Genomic DNA, 21,658 nt, shown 5'->3' on the forward strand with positions numbered 1-21,658 from the left:
GCTAAATTCATAATCTGAGTAACAAAGATGCTTGTTTGTCCACAGCATATTTGCTTCACCCTCTTTTCTGCCACATGTAGGTTCATTTGAGGGTCAGAAACCGCCTGTGACTGCATGCAGCCTCAACCGCTAAACATGATGTTCATCCCCTCAACTGAGATTGAACTCGTGATGCTTTCAGTTGCGTTTCTGTGAAAAGAGAATAACCATGTGCCTATACTAGCAGTGTTCAAAAAACCCACCCTATACTTGGCCCTTTTGGCTGAGATATAATTGCATGAGCAGAGTCGGCAGTCAGTAAGCTAGCTATCAAATGCAATTATGTCTGGTTACAACGAGCAATAAAATCCCCACCAGCAATCCCGCAGTCATGTTTCATGGCGTAATCAGTGTGCATACCAGGTCCTGTGGGATGTTAAATCTCTGTTGCATTCCAGAGGGGATGCCACACAAGGCAGGGGGACCCTTGTCGTGACATAGGAATCACTGTGATTCCAGAGGTCAAGGTGAACTGACACAGTGGGCTGTCATATCAGAATGGATCATTCCAGAGGTCAGGGTGAACTGACACAGTGGGCCGTGATATCAGAATGGATCATTCCAGAGGTCAGGGTGAACTGACACAGTGGGCCGTCACATCAGAATGGATCATTCCAGAGGTCAGGGTGAACTGACACAGTGGGCCGTGATATCAGAATGGATCATTCCAGAGGTCAGGGTGAACTGACACAGTGGGCCGTCATATCAGAATGGATCATTCCAGAGGTCAGGGTGAACTGACACAGTGGGCTGTCATATCAGAATGGATCATTCCAGAGGTCAAGATTATAGACTAGCGGCTGTAGAACCCTACGGGTTAATAACACCTCTCGTAAGAACCATGACTGATTTTATGTTTTGTCCACCGGTGATCTAACTGTATGGCATCTTCATGTTCACACTTTCTGTACTGTATGGCTTTGACTGTGAGTGGTGAAGTGTGTGTGTCTTCTGGACAAAGTATCTGGAGGATACGGAGGTGTGTGTGTGTGTGTGTGTGTGTGTGTCTGTCTGTCTGTCTTCTGGACAAAGTATCTGGAGGATACGGATGGGGTGTGTGTGTTCCAGGTTGGCTCTTAAACTGTAAATGGAACAGACTGGATGCCAGGCATTAATCTCCCAGAAAGATTGACTGCAAGAAGATTAGTGGCTTATTCATTTTGTCTCTCTGCCATCGAGCTAGGACTTAATGAGGTCTGCCACCATGCTAGGACTTAATTACGTCTGCCACCGAATCCTGCTAGTCCCACAGGCTCCTCTCCTCCCGAATCCTGCTAGTCCCACAGGCTCCTCTCCTCCCGAATCCTGCTAGTCCCACAGGCTCCTCTCCTCCCGAATCCTGCTAGTCCCAGAGGCTCCTCTCCTCCCGAATCCTGCTAGTCCCAGAGGCTCCTCTCCTCCCGAATCCTGCTAGTCCCAGAGGCTCCTCTCCTCCCGAATCCTGCTAGTCCCAGAGGCTCCTCTCCTCCCGAATCCTGCTAGTCCCAGAGGCTCCTCTCCTCCCGAATCCTGCTAGTCCCAGAGGCTCCTCTCCTCCCGAATCCTGCTAGTCCCAGAGGCTCCTCTCCTCCCGAATCCTGCTAGTCCCAGAGGCTCCTCTCCTCCCGAATCCTGCTAGTCCCAGAGGCTCCTCTCCTCCCGAATCCTGCTAGTCCCAGAGGCTCCTCTCCTCCCGAATCCTGCTAGTCCCAGAGGCTCCTCTCCTCCCGAATCCTGCTAGTCCCAGAGGCTCCTCTCCTCCCGAATCCTGCTAGTCCCACAGGCTCCTCTCCTCCCGAATCCTGCTAGTCCCACAGGCTCCTCTCCTCCCGAATCCTGCTAGTCCCACAGGCTCCTCTCCTCCCGAATCCTGCTAGTCCCACAGGCTCCTCTCCTCCCGAATCCTGCTAGTCCCAGAGGCTCCTCTCCTCCCGAATCCTGCTAGTCCCAGAGGCTCCTCTCCTCCCGAATCCTGCTAGTCCCACAGGCTCCTCTCCTCCCGAATCCTGCTAGTCCCACAGGCTCCTCTGTTGTTTTCTGATTTTGATGTTTTAAAGTGATGTTATGGATTTATCTCAAGGGGAAAGTGGCCCTCCTGTGCATTAGTGACAGCCTGCAAATGGACAACTCCATGTTTAACTCATAAACAGCGAATCTGTGGCAATGCACCGATCCAAACTGACAGGGAAGCAGACTCCTAACAGACTTATCACCCACGTTAATACGAACTCAGAAAGTCATTACGCCAGCTAACACACCAATTTTCTCCTAACAGAGCCTGAAGAGACAGAATGGAATATAATGGCTTCAGATTTGTTTCGTTACAAAAGATGCAAATATTTCACAAAAGTATGAACAAAACATCTACTGTTATCATGGTGTTGCATTTGCAAACTTGATCAAGTGAATCGTCACAATATGGAAATTAGTCTGTTATTCTCGTAATTAGAATAGCAAAAATGTGCATCCTATTTGCATCCATCGAGGGTAAAAATCTCACTTGACAGGCGCGAGCATTCCGTTTTAATTAGTACTGTATCTTCGGGTCACAGCCGCTGCCGGTGTCATCCCTTCTAACATTCCCAGGTCAGGCAGAACTCTGGTGGCTCAACACAGGGCTTAAGTGGCTTTCAGCTGGAGCGAGTTGGAAAATGAGAGCATTGAGGCGGCATGACACCATGGGGAGAAGACAGAGGATGCCTTGGCCTGATCTACCGACTGTAGCCATTACAGTAATGCAGTTGTTCTGGACCTGATTAGAGGTTCTGTCTCTGGGCAGGAGTAAGGCACCCATGCCTGGGCTCTTCAGTGGCTCAGTGTTCAATGTGTGGGACTGGTGGTATTTGTTAAGCCCTCTACTTTCTCAGAACCAGGGCCCCGGACAGAAAGCTGATGGAGAAGACAACCATCACTTGGAAAGACAGCCAAAAGATGACCATTTTAAATAGGCCCACCGTTGTGACATGTGGGCCCAAGATGACTTCAAAATGCTGTGGTTATGAATATTGGTTTGATGGATTGTGTCACCAGCTTAAAAACAAACCTTTTTGTGCTGTCCACATTTTACAATGAAAAGATAGAGTATATGTTCACGAAGACCATTACCAGACGGAATTGAATGATTCATTGGGTGAAAGTCCTGCTATAAAGTGCTTTCATAATCAAATCTGAATACAGCCCAGTGTCCTACCATGTGATGGTTGAAAGGAAAGAAGATCACTGTGCGGACTAGTGTTTAAAGATGCACTATACAGAAATTGTTCACCCATTTCCTGGTTGCTAAAATTATAATACTTCTAATTTCAGTTTGACAAAACAAGCAAGTATCAATCAATCACATGTATTTATGAAGCCCTTTTTACATCAGCAGATATATACAGAAACCCAACCTAAAACCCCAAACAGCAAGCAGTGCAGATGTAGAAGCACAGTGGCTAGAGAGGAACCAGACCTTGAGGGGTGGCCGGGGGGAAATTATAAGAGTTGAAGCTGGTGTACAAAAGTAAAAGATGTAAAAACAAAACCAAAGAACAAGAAGCATAGAAATGGCGCATATAGAACATATCTACCACATCTTAGACTTGCTTTCAATGAGAATGACAGATCTAAAACATACTTTTATGTGGATTAACCATCCTGACTGGTTGCATCACTGCCTGGTACGGCAATTGCTCGGTCTCTGACCACAAGGCACTACAGAGGGTAGTGCGTACGGCCCAGTACATCACTGGGGCTAAGCTGCCTGCCATCCAGGACCTCTACACCAGGCGGTGTCAGAGGAAGGCCCTAAAAATTGTCAAAGGCCCCAGCCACCCCAGTCATAGACTGTTCTCTATACTTCCGCATGGCAAGCGGTACCGGAGTGCCAAGTCTAGGACAAAAAGGCTTCTCAACAGTTTTTACCCCCAAGCCATAAGACTCCTGAACAGGTAATCAAATGGCTACCCGGACTATTTGCATTGTGTTCCCCCCCAACCCCTCTTTTTACGCTGCTGCTACTTTCTGTTTATCATATATGCATAGTCACTTTAACTATACATTCATGTACATACTACCTCAATTGGGCTGACCAACCAGTGCTCCCGCACATTGGCTAACCGGGCTATCTGCATTGTGTCCCGCCACCCACCACCCGCCAACCCCTCTTTTACGCTACTGCTACTCTCTGTTCATCATATATGCATAGTCACTTTAACCATATCTACATGTACATACTACCTCAATCAGCCTCGCTACTTTTATAGTATGTAGCCTCGCTACTTTTATAGTCTCGCTACTGTATATACCCCCGCCACTGTTATTTTTCACTGTCTTTTTACTGTTGTTTTTATTTCTTTACTTACCTATTGTTCACCTTTTTGCACTATTGGTTAGAGCCTGTAAGTAAGCATTTCACTGTAATGTCTACACCTGTTGTATTCGGCGCACATGACAAATAAACTTTGATTTGGTCTGTTTGCCAAAAAGCTAGAAATTGCGGCTTTATCCAGCATGGGGTCTGACAGAAGGATAATAGGGATGTTTGGCAGAACCATTGACAGTTCTATTATCTATATGCAATAGTGTGTGGAGGATGTGATAACATTAGTGGTATCACTCCCTCATGTTGCTCCAAGAAAGCCGTCCAGTTATAGACCACCATCCCCCATTGGACTGCCAAGTTTCCAGATGATGATCACTGAGGCTTGTGGGTATGAATGAGCTAATGGTCATTTCTGGTGGCCATAAGAATATGTGATATGTGGTCATAATCAACCCAAGGCTTCCTGCTGCAAGTGATTTGGCTAATAATCTTCAAACCGTTGGGGATGAGTCAAAGGATTGCTGAGCAATCAGCGAGGGAGATATCTTGTTGGCTAACATATGGAGGGAGATATCTTGTTGGCTAACATATGGAGGGAGATATCTTGTTGGCTAACATATGGAGGGAGATATCTTGTTGGCTAACATATGGAGGGAGATATCTTGTTGGCTAAACATATGGAGGGAGATAGCTTGGCGGCTAAACATATATGGAGGGAGATAGCTTGGCGGCTAAACATATATGGAGGGAGATAGCTTGGCGGCTAAACATATATGGAGGGAGATAGCTTGGCGGCTAAACATATATGGAGGGAGATAGCTTGGCGGCTAAACATATATGGAGGGAGATAGCTTGGCGGCTAAACATATATGGAGGGAGATAGCTTGGCGGCTAAACATATATGGAGGGAGATAGCTTGGCGGCTAAACATATATGGAGGGAGATAGCTTGGCGGCTAAACATATATGGAGGGAGATAGCTTGGCGGCTAAACATATATGGAGGGAGATAGCTTGGCGGCTAAACATATATGGAGGGAGATAGCTTGGCGGCTAAACATATATGGAGGGAGATAGCTTGGCGGCTAAACATATATGGAGGGAGATAGCTTGGCGGCTAAACATATATGGAGGGAGATAGCTTGGCGGCTAAACATATATGGAGGGAGATAGCTTGGCGGCTAAACATATATGGAGGGAGATAGCTTGGCGGCTAAACATACAGTGCCTTGCGAAAGTATTCGGCCCCCTTGAACTTTTCGATCTTTTTCCACATTTCAGGCTTCAAACATAAAGATATAAAACTGTAATTTTTTGTGAAGAATCAACAACAAGTGGGACACAATCATGAAGTGGAACAACATTTATTGGATATTTCAAACTTTTTTAACAAATAAAAAACTGAAAAATTGGGAGTGCAAAATTATTCAGCCCCCTTAAGTTAATACTTTGTACCGCCACCTTTTGCTGCGATTACAGCTGTAAGTTGCTTGGGGTATGTCTCTATCAGTTTTGCACATTGAGAGACTGACATTTTTGCCCATTCCTCCTTGCAAAACAGCTCGAGCTCAGTGAGGTTGGATGGAGAGCGTTTGTGAACAGCAGTTTTCAGTTCTTTCCACAGATTCTCGATTGGATTCAGGTCTGGACTTTGACTTGGCCATTCTAACACCTGGATATGTTTATTTGTGAACCATTCCATTGTAGATTTTGCTTTATGTTTTGGATCATTGTCTTGTTGGAAGACAAATCTCCGTCCCAGTCTCAGGTCTTTTGCAGACTCCATCAGGTTTTCTTCCAGAATGGTCCTGTATTTGGCTCCATCCATCTTCCCATCAATTTTAACCATCTTCCCTGCCCCTGCTGAAGAAAAGCAGGCCCAAACCATGATGCTGCCACCACCATGTTTGACAGTGGGGATGGTGTGTTCAGGGTGATGAGCTGTGTTGCTTTTACGCCAAACATAACGTTTTGCATTGTTGCCAAAAAGTTCGATTTTGGTTTCATCTGACCAGAGCACCTTCTTCCACATGTTTGGTGTGTCTCCCAGGTGGCTAGTGGCAAACTTTAAATGACACTTTTTATGGATATCTTTAAGAAATGGCTTTCTTCTTGCCACTCTTCCATAAAGGCCAGATTTGTGCAGTATACGACTGATTGTTGTCCTATGGACAGAGTCTCCCACCTCAGCTGTAGATCTCTGCAGTTCATCCAGAGTGATCATGGGCCTCTTGGCTGCATCTCTGATCAGTCTTCTCCTTGTATGAGCTGAAAGTTTAGAGGGACGGCCGGGTCTTCGTAGATTTGCAGTGGTCTGATACTCCTTCCATTTCAATATTATCGCTTGCACAGTGCTCCTTGGGATGTTTAAAGCTTGGGAAATCTTTTTGTATCCAAATCCAGCTTTAAACTTCTCCACAACAGTATCTCGGACCTGCCTGGTGTGTTCCTTGTTCTTCATGATGCTCTCTGCGCTTTAAACGGACCTCTGAGACTATCACAGAGCAGGTGCATTTATACGGAGACTTGATTACACACAGGTGGATTCTATTTATCATCATTAGTCATTTAGGTCAACATTGGATCATTCAGAGATCCTCACTGAACTTCTGGAGAGAGTTTGCAGCACTGAAAGTAAAAGGGCTGAATAATTTTGCACGCCCAATTTTTCAGTTTTTTATTTGTTAAAGTTTGAAATATCCAATAAATTTCGTTCCACTTCATGGTTGCGTCCCACTTGTTGTTGATTCTTCACAAAAAATTACAGTTTTATATCTTTATGTTTGAAGCCTGAAATGTGGCAAAAGGTCGAAAAGTTCAAGGGGGCCGAATACTTTCGCAAGGCACTGTATATGGAGGGAGAGCTCTTGGCGGATAAACATATATGGAGGGAGAGCTCTTGGCGGATAAACATATCGAGGGAGAGCTCTTGGCGGCTAACCGTATCGAGGGAGAGCTCTTGGCGGCTAACCATATCGAGGGAGGTCTCTTGGCGGCTAACCATATCGAGGGAGGTCTCTTGGTGGCTAACCATATCGAGGGAGGTCTCTTGGCGGCTAACCATATCGAGGGAGGTCTCTTGGCGGCTAACCATATCGAGGGAGGTCTCTTGGCGGCTAACCATATGGAGGGAGGTCTCTTGGCGGCTAACCATATGGAGGGAGGTCTCTTGGCGGCTAACCATATGGAGGGAGATCTCTTGGCGGCTAACCATATGGAAGAAACAGCCCCATTTTTATTTTTTATAAAGTTTGATTCATTTTTCCTGAGCCTGCCCAGCGTGTGCTGCATATTACTCAACCATCTGTTTGAAATCAGGCCCAGAACCGAAGACTCATCAGACTGACTTAGCAAAAACTTAAAAAAAGAGAACAGGAGAGTGAAAGATGTTCTCTGTCTGCCAAATGTCAACATTTTAGCCATGATTAATTGCACCAAATAATTTTGCCATCGGTGGCAGCAGGTTGGTTTTGGCAGAAGGACAGCCTTTCATAAAAAAAAAATTGTAATTGATTCCTTGACTAAGTGAAGCTTATGCTGACCTTTTCACCTGCCCATGCCAGAAGAGTCCTTAATGAGGATTAAATAAAGCTGGATGTTTTTGTTACTTTGAGTTTGATGATTAGCTAAGCTATATTTATCGTTCTGGGCCAAGCAGAAAGGTTCAAGTCTACGGCCACATTCACATGGCCACATTCATGAACATTAAGAGAGAAATATATTGTTAGAACAGAACATGACATTGTGCCAGCTCTATTCATGGTATTTCTATCTGTAACTTTCATTACGGTGACGTGTGAAGCAGGTTTTCTTGTTTTGCATCCGTTGTTAGCTGTGGTGGTTAGGTCTAGGTGTTGTGGTTCGTCATGTTCATGTCGTCATTGACTGTCTCAAGGCCAAGGCTGACTGCATGGCTCATGGAAAGTACACAGTAAACGGTTTAGCTAAATGAGAAATTTAAAGCTTGTCTGAGGTAGGCTGTTACTCTAATGCTGTTGGGTCACTATGCATGGCTGTTGAAGTTTGAATAAGCCTAAATGGTTGATCTCTCTCTTTCAGAAGTTTGCTCCATCACCATCTTGTAGCTTGTCAAATGACCTTTGTAAATCACTCCATTGCTGTCATTTGGTAAATGAAAGACCTTTTCAGTTGTCCTTCGGTAGGGCACTAACACACACTAACCACACCTAGGGCTGTGGCTGTCATGACATTTTGTCAGCCGTGATTGTCAAGCGAATAACTGCCGGTCGCACGGTAATTGACCGTTTATTAACATACAGTAAACACGTTTAGCATCTCCTGGCTTCCATGCATAGCCTACAAGCCAATGGTGCAGACCTTTTGGAAAATGTCTAAATCATTTTAATATAACCTACACCATAACAATAAATCCATTATTTATTTTAGACAGGTCAAAAGAAACGTATGAAGAAATTGTAGTCTATTTCAGAAGAACAGAATAGCATACTCACCACCTTCCGGAGACACCTGAAACCCCACCTCTTTAAGGAATACCTAGGATAGGATAAAGTAATCCTTCTAACCCCCCCTTAAAAGATTTAGATGCACTATTGTAAAGTGGTTGTTCCACTGGATATTATAAGGTGAATGCACCAATTTGTAAGTCGCTCTGGATAAGAGCGTCTGCTAAATGACTTAAATGTAAATACTCTGAGTTGTCCTTGTTAGGCCCTGATATGGCTGTGGGCTACACTGGTTCATTTTGCATACAAGATTTGCTTAGAATTCCGTGGCATTATTTTGTATTTTATAATATGAAAAATACAATTGAACATGAATAAAATAGAAAGGATATTTCTCCAAATGTTTTCCAAGGAAGTGCACTCATGCAGCTATTTTGTGTTGAGTGTTTAACAAAGAAACTTGTCTTCCCATATGCTTAATTTAGAGTTATTTATACAACTTTGTGATACAAACGTTGGCCTGTATGTTTTTTTTTTTAATACATTCTAAGGCTGCATGATGCGACTCTGATTTGAAAAAGTTGCATGAAAGGCATGGGCTCTGATTTTTTTTCTTGTACAGGCTGCACACACTTCATCAGTCTCTCATTCACAATCACTTGATAATATTCTCACCAGGCCTTGAATTTCCCGGCGGCATACCCCTTGTGTGGCTGTAATGTCCCTAAAAAATCCATGCCTTTTTCACCAAAGTGGCTGTTGTGCCCTTGGGCTGAATATAATAATTATACAGTTGAAGTCAGAAGTTTACATACACTTAGGTTGGGGTCATTAAATCTTGTTTTTCAACCACTCCACAAATTTCTTGTAAAAAAAAGAATATAGTTTTGGCAAGTCGGTTAGGACATTTACTTCGTGCATGACACAAGTCATTTTTCTAACAATTGTTTACAGACAGATTATTTCACTTATAATTCACTGTATAAAAATTCCAGTGGGTCAGAAGTTTATATACACTAAGTTGACTGTGCCTTTAAATGGCTTGGAAAATTCCATAAAATGAGTTCATCGCTTTAGAAACTTCGGATAGGCTAATTGACATCATTTGAGTCAATTGGAGGTGTACCTGTGAATGTATTTCAAGGCCTACCTTCAAACTCAGTGACTCTTTGCTTGACATCATGGGAAAATCAAAAGAAATCAGCCAAGACCTCAGAAAAAAAGTTGTAGACCTCCACCAGTCTGGTTCATCCTTGGGAGCAATTTCCAAATGCTTGAAGGTACCACTTTCATCTGTACAAACAATAGTAAGCAAGTATTAACACCATGGGACCACGCAGCCGTCATACCGCTCAGGAAGGAGACGTGTTCTGTCTCCTAGAGATGAACGTACTTTGGAGCGAAAAGTGCAAATCAATCCCAGAACAACAGCAAAAGACCTTGTGAAGATGCTGGAGGAAACGGGTACGAAAGTATCTATATCCACAGTAAAACGAGTCCTATATCGACATAACCTGAAAGGCCGCTAAGCAAGGAAGAATCCACTGCTCCAAAACGGCCATAAAAAAAGCAGAGAAATGTCCTCTGCTCTGATGAAACAAAAATAGAACTGTTTGGCCATAATGACCATCGTTATGTTTGGAGGAAAAAAGGGGGGAGGCATGCAAGCCGAAGAACACCATCCAAACCGTGAAGCACGGGAGTGGCAGCATCATGCTGTGGGGGTGCTTTGCTGCAGGCGGGACTGGTGCACTTCACAAAATAGATGGCATTGTGAGGAAGGAGAATTATGTGGATATATTGAAGCAACGTCTCGACATCAGTCAGGAAGTTAAAGCTTGGTCGCAAATGTGTCTTCCAAATGGGCAATGACCCCAAGCATACTTCCAAAGTTGTGGCAAAATGGCTTAAGGACAACAAAGTCAAGGCATTGGAGTGGCCATCACAAAGCCCTGACCTCAAACCTATAGAACATTTGTAGGCAGAACTGAAAAGGTGTGGGTGTGTGAGTAAGGAGGCCTGCAAACCTGACTCAATTACACCAGCTCTGTCAGGAGGAATGGGCCAGAATTCACCCAACTTGTTGTGGGAAGCTTGTGGAAGGCTACCAGAAACGCTTGACCCAAGTTAAACAATTTAAAGGCAATGCTACCAAATACCTATTTGAGTGTATGTAAACTTCTGACCCACTGGGAATGTGATGAGAGAAATAAAAGCTGAAATAAGTCATTCTCTCTACTATTATTCTGACATATCAAATTATTAAAATAAAGTGGTGATCCTAACTAGAGGTCGACCGATTATGATTTTTCAACGCCGATACCGATTTATTGGAGGACCAAAAAAAGGCCGATACCGATTAATCGGCTGATTTAATAAATAAATAAACAAAAAATAAACAATACATAAATTTGATTTAAAAAAAACATTTTTAACAATATTTATTTATTTATTTATTTATAATAATGAAAATTACAGCAATACTGAATGAACACTTATTTTAACTTAATATAATACATCAATAAAATCAATTTAGCTGCAAATTAATAATGAAACATATTCAATTTGGTTTAAATAATGCAAAAACAAAGTGTTGGAGAAGAAAGTAAAAGTGCAATATGTGCCATGTAAAAAAGCTAACGTTTAAGTTCCTTGCTCAGAACATGAGAACAAATGAAAGCTGGTGGTTCCTTTTAACATGAGTCTTCAATATTCCCAGGTAAGAAGTTTTAGGTTGTAGTTATTATAGGAATTATAGGACTATTTCTCTCTATACCAAATATCAAATCATTGACTTAATTATAACATAATAACACACAGAAATATGAGCCTTAGGTCATAAATATGGTCGAATCCGGAAACTATCATTTCGAAAATGAAACGTTTATTATTTCAGTGAAATACGGAACCGTTCCGTATTTTATCTAACGGGTGGCCTCCCTAACACTAAATATTCCTGTTACATTGCACAACCTTCAATGTTATGTCATAATTATGTACAATTCTGGCAAATTAATTATGGCCTTTGTTAGGAATAAATGGACTTCACACAGTTCGCAATGAGCCAGGCGGCCCAAACTGCTGTATATACCCTGACTGCTTGCACGGAACGCAAGAGAAGTGACACAAATTCATGTTAGCAGGCAATATTAACTAAATATGCAGGTTTAAAAATATATACTTGTGTATTGATTTTAAAGAAAGGCATTGATGTTTATGGTTAGGTACATTGGTGCAATGACAGCGCTTTTTTCGCAAATGCGCTTGTTAAATCACCCATTTGTCGAAGTAGGCTGTGATTCGATGAGAAATTAACAGGCACCGCATCGATTATATGCAATGCAGGACACGTTAGATAAACTAGTAATATCATCAACCATGTGTAGTTAACTAGTGATTATGTTAAGATTGATCGTTTTTGATAAGATAAGTTTAATGCCAGTTAGCAACTTACCTTGGCTTCTTGCTGCCCTCGCGTAACAGGTAGTCAGCCTGCCATGCAGGCTCCTAGTGGAGTGCAATGTAAGGTAGGTGGTTAGAGCATTGGACTAGTAACCGGCAGGTTGCAAAAACGAATCCCCGAATCCCCCCTGAACAAGGCAGTTAACCCCCGTTCCTAGGCCGTCATTGAAAATAAGAATGTGTTCTTAATCTGACTTGCCAAGTTAAATAAAGGTGTAAAAAAAAAAATCGGCAAATCGGTGTCCAAAAATACCAATTTGTTATGAAAACTTGAAATTGACCCTAACCCCGGCAACAGCTCCGCCCCTCCCTGCAGCTACTTGCCTGAGCCTCCCCAGCTTCTCCTTCACCCAAATCCAGATAGCAGATGTTCTGAAAGAGCTGCAAAACCTGGAGCTGTACAAATCAGCTGGGCTAGACAATCTGGACCCTCTCTTTCTAAAACTTTCCACCGCCATTGTTGCAACCCCTATTACCAATCTGTTAAACCTCTTTCGTATTGTCCGAGATCCCTAAAGATTGGAAAGTTGCGCGGTCATCCCCATCTTCAAAGGGGGAGACACTCTAGACCCAAACTGTTTTAGACCTATATCCATCCTGCCCCGCTTTTCTAAAGTTTTCGAAAGCCAAGTTAATGAACAGATCACTGACCATTTCCAATCCCGCCGTACATTCTCCGCTGTGCAATCCAGTTTCCGAGCTGGTCACGGGTGCACCTCATCCACGCTCAAGGTACTAAACGATATCATAACCACCATCGATAAGAAAACAGTACTGTGCAGCCGTCTTCATCGACCTGGCCAAGGCTTTCGACTATTCTTATTGGCAGACTCAATAGTCTTGGTTTCTCAAATGACTGCCTTGCCTGGTTCACCAACTACTTTGCAGACAGAGTTCACTGTATCAAATTGGAGGGCCTGTTGTCCGGACTTATATTAAACATCTCCAATCAAAAATCAAATAGAGAATTGGCTTACTATTTCGCAACAAAGTCTCCTTCACTCATGCTGCCAAACTTACCCTAGTAAAACTGACTATCCTACGGATCCTCGACTTTGGCGATGTCATCTACAAAATAACTTCAAATACTCAGCAAACTGGATGCAGTCTATCACAGTGCCATCCGTTTTGTTACCAAAGCCCCTTATACCACCAACCACTGCGACCTGTATGCTCTAGTCGGGTGGCCCTCGCAACATATTCGGCGCCAGACCCCCAGTGGCTCCAGGTCATCTGAAAGTCTATGCTAGGTAAAGCTCCGCCTTGTTATCGTGACCAGTGAGCTGAGACAACACCCACCCGTAGCACGTGCTCCAGCAGGTATATCTCACTGGTCATCCCCAAAGCCAACCACTCATTTGGCCGCCTTTCCTTCCAGTTCTCTGCTGCCAGTGACTGGAACGAATTGCAAAAATCGCTGAAGCTGGAGACTTCTATTTCCCTCACTAACTTTAAACATCAGCTATCTGAGCAGCTAACCGATTGCTGCAGCTGTACATAGTCCATCTGTAAGTAGCCCACCCAATCTACCCACCTCATCCCCATATTGTTTGTATTTACTTTTCTGCTCTTTTGCACACCAGTATCTCTACTTGCACATCTGCTCATTTATCTCTCCAGTGTTAATCTGCTAAATTGTAATTACTTTGCTACTATGGCCTATTTATTGCCTACCTCCTCACGCCATTTGCACACACTGTATATAGACTTCTCTTTTTTTTCTATTGTGTTATTGACTGTACGCTTGTTTATGTCGCACTGCTTTGCTTTATCTTGGCCAGGTCGCAGTTGTAAATGAGAACTTGTTCTCAACTAGCTTACCTGGTTAAATAAATGTGCTGACAACAAAATCACACAAAAATAATCAATGGAAATCCAATTTATCAACCCATGGAGGTCTGGATTTGGAGTCACACTCAAAATTAAAGTGGAAAACCACACTACAGGCTGATCCAACTTTGATGTAATGTCCTTAAAACAAGTCAAAATGAGGCTTAGTAGTGTGTGTGGCCTCCACGTGCCTGTATGACCTCCCTACAACGCCTGGGCATGCTCCTGATGAGGTGGCGGATGGTCTCCTGAGGGATCTACTCCCAGACCTGGACTAAAGCATCCGCCAACTCCTGGACAGTCTGTGGTGCAACGTGGCATTGGTGGATGGAGCGAGACATGATGTCCCAGATGTGCTCAATTGGATTCAGGTCTGGGGAACGGGCGGGCCAGTCCATAGCATCAATGCCTTCGTCTTGCAGGAACTGCTGACACACTCCAGCCACATGAGGTCTAGCATTGTCTTGCATTAGGAGGAACCCAGGGCCAACTGCACCAGCATATGGTCTCACAAGGGGTCTGAGGATCTCATCTCGGTACCTAATGGCAGTCAGGCTACCTCTGGCGAGCACATGGAGGGCTGTGCGGCCCCCCAAAGAAATACCACCCCACACCATGACTGACCCACCGCCAAACCGGTCATGCTGGAGGATGTTGCAGGCAGCAGAATGTTCTCCACGGCGTCTCCAGACTCTGTCACATCTGTCACATGTGCTCAGTGTGAACCTGCTTTCATCTGTGAAGAGCACAGTGCGCCAGTGGCAGATTTGCCAATCTTGGTGTTCTCTGGCAAATGCCAAACGTCCTTCACGGTGTTGGGCTGTAAGCACAAACCCCACCTGTGGACGTCGGGCCCTCATACCACCCTCATGGAGTCTGTTTCTAACCGTTTGAGCAGACACATGCACATTTGTGGCCTGCTGGAGGTCATTTTGCAGGGCTCTGGCAGTGCTCCTCCTGCTCCTCCTTGCACAAAGGCGGAGGTAGCGGTCCTGCTGCTGGATTGTTGCCCTCCTACGGCCTCCTCCACGTCTCCTGATGTACTGGCCTGTCTCCTGGTAGCGCCTCCATGCTCTGGACACTACGCTGACAGACACAGCAAACCTTCTTGCCACAGCTCGCATTGATGTGCAATCCTGGATGAGCTGCACTACCTGAGCCACTTGTGTGGGTTGTAGACTCCGTCTCATGCTACCACTAGAGTGAAAGCACCGCCAGCATTCAAAAGTGACCAAAACATCAGCCAGGAAGCATAGGAACTGAGAAGTGGTCTGTGGTCACCACCTGCAGAACCACTCCGTTATTGGGGGTGTCTTGCTAATTGCCTATAATTTCCACCTGTTGTCTATTCCATTTGCACAACAGCATGTGAAATGTATTGTCAATCAGTGTTGCTTCCTAAGTGGACAGTTTGATTTCACAGAAGTGTGATTGACTTGGAGTTACATTGTGTTTAAGTGTTCCCTTTATTTTTTTGAGCAGTGTGTATATATATATATATATATATATATTACTTTCCAAATAAATGTTATATAGTGATCGACTATCAATAGTGATCGACTATCAAGGATGGCTATAGGGTGATGTAGGCTTGTACACAATCGCCCAACCTTAACTCCTGTCTGTCTGTCGTTCGTTTTAGGAACAGCGGTAACAATAGGCAGGATTTAGGCTACCAGTTGTAGCTCAATCTTGGGTGCAATGATTTAACGTTACGTTAGCCTACATGATACACTAGTAAAGTAATAAAATATATAGCTGTCGGCTATATTAGCCACGACTTACCGTTCTTTGTGCAGCTTCAAATGTCGAACAAAGTTGGAAATTGTTGCGCCTCCGTGTGTAATTTTCTTCCAGCATGTTTTGCAAGTTGCAATCCGGTTTTTGTTGATACAGCGTCGTCTTTATATCCGAAAATAATAATTTTGGGTATCATCTTTCCAAGGGCTCCATCTGATTTCACCTGCCGACGTTCCTCTGCACTGCCACGCACAACTTTTTCTCAGCTGGCACAATTTGATTGGCTGCTGTCCGATTCAAACTGTAATCCGTTAAATGAAGAGTTGATGCGCTGCACACTTTTTAATAGCGTCACTTTTAATATTTGGGCTTGGAGTCATAAGGCTAAAGTCCAAGTCAAGTCACGAGTCATTGGTGTCAAAGTCGAGTTGCAAGTCAACATATTTGTGACTCGAGTCCAAGTCATGTGACTCGAGTCCACACCTCTGGTACATGGTTCCTACATTTCAGCATCTGCCATCATAGTGTCGCTTTACTGCCTGGTTCCTTCATTAGTATCTGTCATCATAGTGTCGCTTTACTGCCTGGTTCCTACAGTTCAGCATCTGCAGCACCATAAACCAGTGTGTTCAAGAATACCCTCAGCTTTAACCTGACTGAAGTTGCCAACTGAAGATAGATTGAAAGAGACTGCCAACTCCATCTCTGCATAATGAGACTTGTGAGTACTGTGCATACGCATGTCCCAGTTCTGCAGCCCTGTTTAGCACGCAAAGATGATCCAAATCGTCACTTTATGACACTGCAGACCTGAATGATAATAAAAACACAAGTCTGTTAGTACAGACAAGGACAGTTCAGTGTGCTAGGTCATCATACTTGTTCTACCAGCAGGGCCTGTAAATATTGACATGGATGTTAGTGTTCCTGATCTCTGAAGAACACTCCAGAGCTACTCTCTTCCCTACCGTCTTCTACTCTCAACTTCTCCAGTTCCAGGTACCAACTTAAGCAACAGCCCCCCCCCAGCATCCTCAGAGAAGATTTTTGGTTACATTTTCCTCCTCTTCATCATCTGCTCCAGAGTAGCCTGGAAGACGAGTGATTGGGGGCTTGGTAAACTTCCAGTTTAAGTCCCTCTAGTCTGGCTGCTTCCTCCCTGCCAATGCCCCCTGACAGTGCATGTAGGGCTCAGCGAGGGGGAACAGTTGCCGTGGGGTTACTCCATGCCAACTGAGATGGATGTTCCTCTGGGCTCTCTGCATTCACACCTGCTCTCTCCTCCCGCTTGGCTCCCAGACCTGAAATGGCCCTGAATCACAAAGATTACATCATGGGAGTCAAGCAGGCCAAAACTAAAATAGAATTGACTGTAGTAGTCTACCACTGTACCAGACAGATGATGTATGGTTGATGATAGATGGTAGCATTGCTGTTCATAGCAGGGCGTACGCCCTACTGTGGCATATGTAATAGCAGAGCACAGCAGGGACCAGCAGAGCTAAAAGCTAAGTTTAGTGGCGCATGATGGTGTGGTATGACGGTGGAGCATGACAGCGTAGTATGCACCCAAGTTGTACGTTAACTTTGTGTGGTAACAAACTGGGCCTGGGAATTGCCCGGAACCTCACCATGCGATGCTATATCATCGCCATGCTATACTAGCACCATGCTATACTAGCGCCATGCCATGCTATACTAGCGCCATGCCATGCTATACTAGCACCATGCCAAGACATACTAGCGTCATGCTATTCTAGCGCAATGCCATGCTGTACTTGTGCCATGCTGTACTTGTGCCATGCTGTACTTGCGCCATGCCATGCTGTACTTGCGCCATGCCATGCTATACTAGCGCCATGCTATACTAGCGCCATGCTATACTAGCGTCATGCCGTGCTGTACTTGTGCCATGCCATGCTATACTAGCGCCATGCTGTACTTGCACCATGCCATGCTGTACTAGCGCCATGCTATACTAGCGCCATGCCGTGCTAGCGCCATGCTGTACTTGTGCCATGCTATACTAGCGCTATGCTATACTAGCACCATGCGATGCTGTACTTGCGCCATGCCATGCTATACTAGCGCCATGCTATACTAGCACCATGCCATGCTGTACTTGCGCCATGCTATACTAGCGCCATGTTATACTAGCGCCATGCCGTGCTATACTAGCGTCATGCTATACTTGCGCCATGCCATGCTGTACTAGCGCCATGCTGTACTAGCGCCATGCCATGCTGTACTAGCGCCATGCTATACTAGCGCCATGCTGTACTAGCGCCATGCTATGCTGTACTAGCGCTATGATATACTAGCGCCATGCCGTGCTATACTAGCACCATACTTAGGTGCCGATTCGATATGTATGTATTGAGATTCAATACCGCAACTTGTATTATGGTTTAATGTTCTAAAGATATTACTCACTATATGTCTGCTGCAGAGAGACGAGAGAGCATGAGAAAACAACTAGTTTTGATCAGTCAGGGAAATAAAAGTGCTGAAAACATGTTGGCTCACTATTTAAAATGAAGATGACGAACAAGCTATAGGATGAAAATTACCAGCGTTTTGGCACAGGTACAGCCGACTAGTGCTAGTTAACTACCTAGAAGAGAAAAAAAAGATACTTGGAGTCAAAGTATATCCTCCAAAATAATATTGCGATATGTAACTGTATATAACTTTTATCCCCCGATCACTATAAGAAACCTCGCTTCCAACCTAAAAGTCAAGAAGCTTTTGGTCTGGCTAAGAGGATGTGTGTTTGACTTTAGTAAAGGCTTGAATAGCATTAGGATGCTACAGTAACACTTCTATCACTCATCTTAAAACTAGTGCTTTCTCAGGTCTCCCACCAAGAGACCCAACCGGTGGCTTGGTAATGAGTTGTTCATTAGCCAGAGGCTAACTCTGATGAGTGTGAGGAGGAGAGTCGTGTGAATTCCTCAGATAGCGCTGCCTGTAATGTTAATGGCAGCACAATAATTGTTCCCATGTTCTGTCAAGTGTGAGAAACGATGAACAACTGAGACTTCATGAGAATCACTCTGGAAATCGCGTTAACGTAGGCTGTTTGTCAGCGAGATGACTGTCAATTTCACACACAAGCAAACCGAGCAATGTTGACTCATTTTATTTGTTCGGTTTTTTTTCTTTCTGGAATGACCTGTTATTGTAAACGGTGTTGGTATTGTGGTTTTGCAGAGCAGACTTAATTAAGTGGAATACGCACATCATTCATTAGAATGATTATAGCGATCTGCATCCGTGTCAGCTACAGCCCACCACCACCACCATCATCACCACCACCACCATAACTCCCCTCCACTTTAAGAAATAACATCAGAACACATCATTTTGCTCTAGGAGACATGCCTCAAATTTTTCTTAATCGTTCTCAGGACATAAAGTACTTATTTATGCTCCTCTGTCTAAAGGTATAGATTTTTTCCTAAGGTTTGATCATTGATTTGATAAGTTTATGATAAAATGCTGAGCCTCTGAATGCTATTGGTTGCCACAGCCACCAGTCAATTTTGGCCTGAAGGAGCAGGCGACCAGAGCTGGTCGTGTTCGGCAGAGTGAGGGCTTCTGGACTTCAGTAGCTTGAGCTCTGTCCATACCATCCCGCCTGTTGGTTTATTTACTGCTAACCTTGGCAAGACGACTTCCTGTTTGAGTTATTGCCGGTCTGGCCTGCGGTGTGTTACAGGCTTGCAGTGCTGCAGTGTTTCACCGTTTGGCTTGGCCCATGCCGTCATTGTCAGCGCGGCCATATTTCACAACAGTTGGTTATAGAGGCAGGTGAGATTGAGGCCAAATTTGACTTGATTTTCCCTTACGAAAAATGCATCTACTCTTTCAAAAATGTCCATGAATTAGAATTCATAATAATTCACATTTCCTGTTGCTGCAATCATTTTTTTCCTGCTGTAGCAAATGAAGATTACATCTGTACTCTTCACTGGCTTTGTTTTGGCACACAGCTCATGTGTGTTCTAACACTGATGGAAATCCATCTGGCTGTTTAGTCAGAGTGTCCTTCTGCTTTTGATGTTGCCGTGACATCAGAACAGCAACCATATGAGAATAGGCAGTCGACAATTCCTCTCCATCGCACTCTGTTCTGTGAATCCTCACAAAACGTATTGTTGCGGATCAATCATGCACCTGGCGATGATTGGAAAGTTCAAGAGCATCTGCACCAGAGTTATTGTATAATTCTGTTTTCTTACCTTAAGTCTAGAACGTTTCTAAAATGTTGTCCTGATGGTTGTCAACAGGGAGACGACAACATGTGTTTTGTCCATTATTTAGTATAAAACGTTGTTTTTCTTTTTATATTGGGTGTTTTTTACAGGCTGTCGGTGTGTCTGCTCCAACATGTAGAAATACTCTTGGTCTGCCTCTGGAGAAGATCTAATGTGGTCTGCATGACTCAACATACAAATTGTGAAGTTATTTGAATGGCTGTGAGCCCTAAGATAAAACAAAACATGCCCCCTGTCCATCCTCTGTCCGTCTGGTTTTGATAAGTAGCCTACGTTCTAAGTTCTTCAATGGAATAATGGTCTACTGCCGTAGGACCACGGCCCCTTTTTCTTCATCAAAATGCTTTTGACAAACTCGCAGACATTTTAAAAGCTGCTCGAAGCAGAGCAATAAGTCAGGGGCACCTTGTTGCCACAGTAACATGATGATGCAAATCATGCGTTTCTAATTCCACAGCCAACCTTGAAGAAATAAATCAATAGCACCAACAGGGAACTAGGAAGACTACAATATTTTAAATGTTTTCTAACCATTTGCTTTCAAAATTAGTCTGGGAAATGTGCTTGACATTCTCGGTGTTTGACATACCGCTACTTATGAACATGGGTATTTTCTATCATTAGATCATCCTTTTCTGAGGAGGGACAAACATTTTCCACTGAATGTAGATTGTGACCTTCTCTACGTGTTTCTATATTCATGTGTCTTTGTTTCTTTGGCAGGATGACTGGAACGCTATTGACTCATCAAATCAGGCCCAGGCCCACCGCAACGCAGATGACCAAACCCACAGCCTGGAAACACTCCCCTCAGGTAGGAGCCAGATACCCAGCCAGGCATCCCACAGCACCGTCCATTCTGATTGGACACACACACTCTCCCCCCATTTACAGACATGATGAGAAGATTAGTCAACACAGGACTCCAGGTTGACATGTTGTTCAACCGACTGTGCAATAGTGCAGGGTTCCAGCTGTGGTTCTGTTTAAAACTAGTAAACTACCTTCACTGTTTACAAGGTCAGGGCTAATTATGCAAGGTGTGTGTGTATAGGAAGGCTATGAAAATAATCTGAATTCATCTGGGTGTTTTTCAGAGTGTCTGATCTTCATCAATGGGCCAATCACCCAAATCTCTCTCGTACCAGTTTGCGAGCCCATGTGCTCAACCGAACCGGGATCCGATTTAGCAGAGCTGCTTTATGCATTAAGCTTCGGGTGTAAGCATATGCTGACGTTACATAGGCTTTTCCTGCATTTAAAAAAGCAGCATGCCGTGTATGGAGGGATATAAATTACAGTAGTTTTAACATCAGAACTGTTATATATTCTCTCCTTGGCAAGGTAGTCCTTAGAGAGCTGTTCCATTTAATTTATGTCAGAAACGTGTGTTTTCTGTAAAGGTAGGGCAGGGAGACATCTTTCTGCTTTTGTATCCTGAACAATATGTAGAAAGAATACTCTGGGGTGTACAGTAGTTCCAGGGAATCATCACTATTCAGATATCTTGTTTCAATGCCTCACACTATTTAGTTCACTCCGCTTAACACTCAAGTTGGACCGAAACAAAGAATTCACAGAAGGGTTGCAGTTTTTAATTAAG

At 44.0% G+C, this 21,658-nt stretch overlaps 1 protein-coding gene across 3 annotated transcripts in view; it reads left to right on the forward strand.

Annotated features, from left to right (window-relative positions):
- Positions 1-21,658, forward strand: part of galt2 (Polypeptide N-acetylgalactosaminyltransferase 2) — a 138,997-nt gene that overhangs the window by 58,942 nt on the left and 58,397 nt on the right. For all 3 annotated transcript variants that reach the window (XR_001329933.3, XR_001329936.3, NM_001173688.1), the window contains 1 exon segment: positions 20,779-20,869. Coding sequence is in view for 1 of the 3 variants with exons in the window: in NM_001173688.1 (NP_001167159.1) it covers positions 20,779-20,869 (91 nt within the window). In the remaining 2 variants the exon portion in view is untranslated.

Source organism: Salmo salar, chromosome 01 (assembly GCF_965601325.2).
Source record: "Salmo salar chromosome 01, fSalSal1, whole genome shotgun sequence".
NCBI lineage: Eukaryota > Metazoa > Chordata > Actinopteri > Salmoniformes > Salmonidae > Salmo > Salmo salar.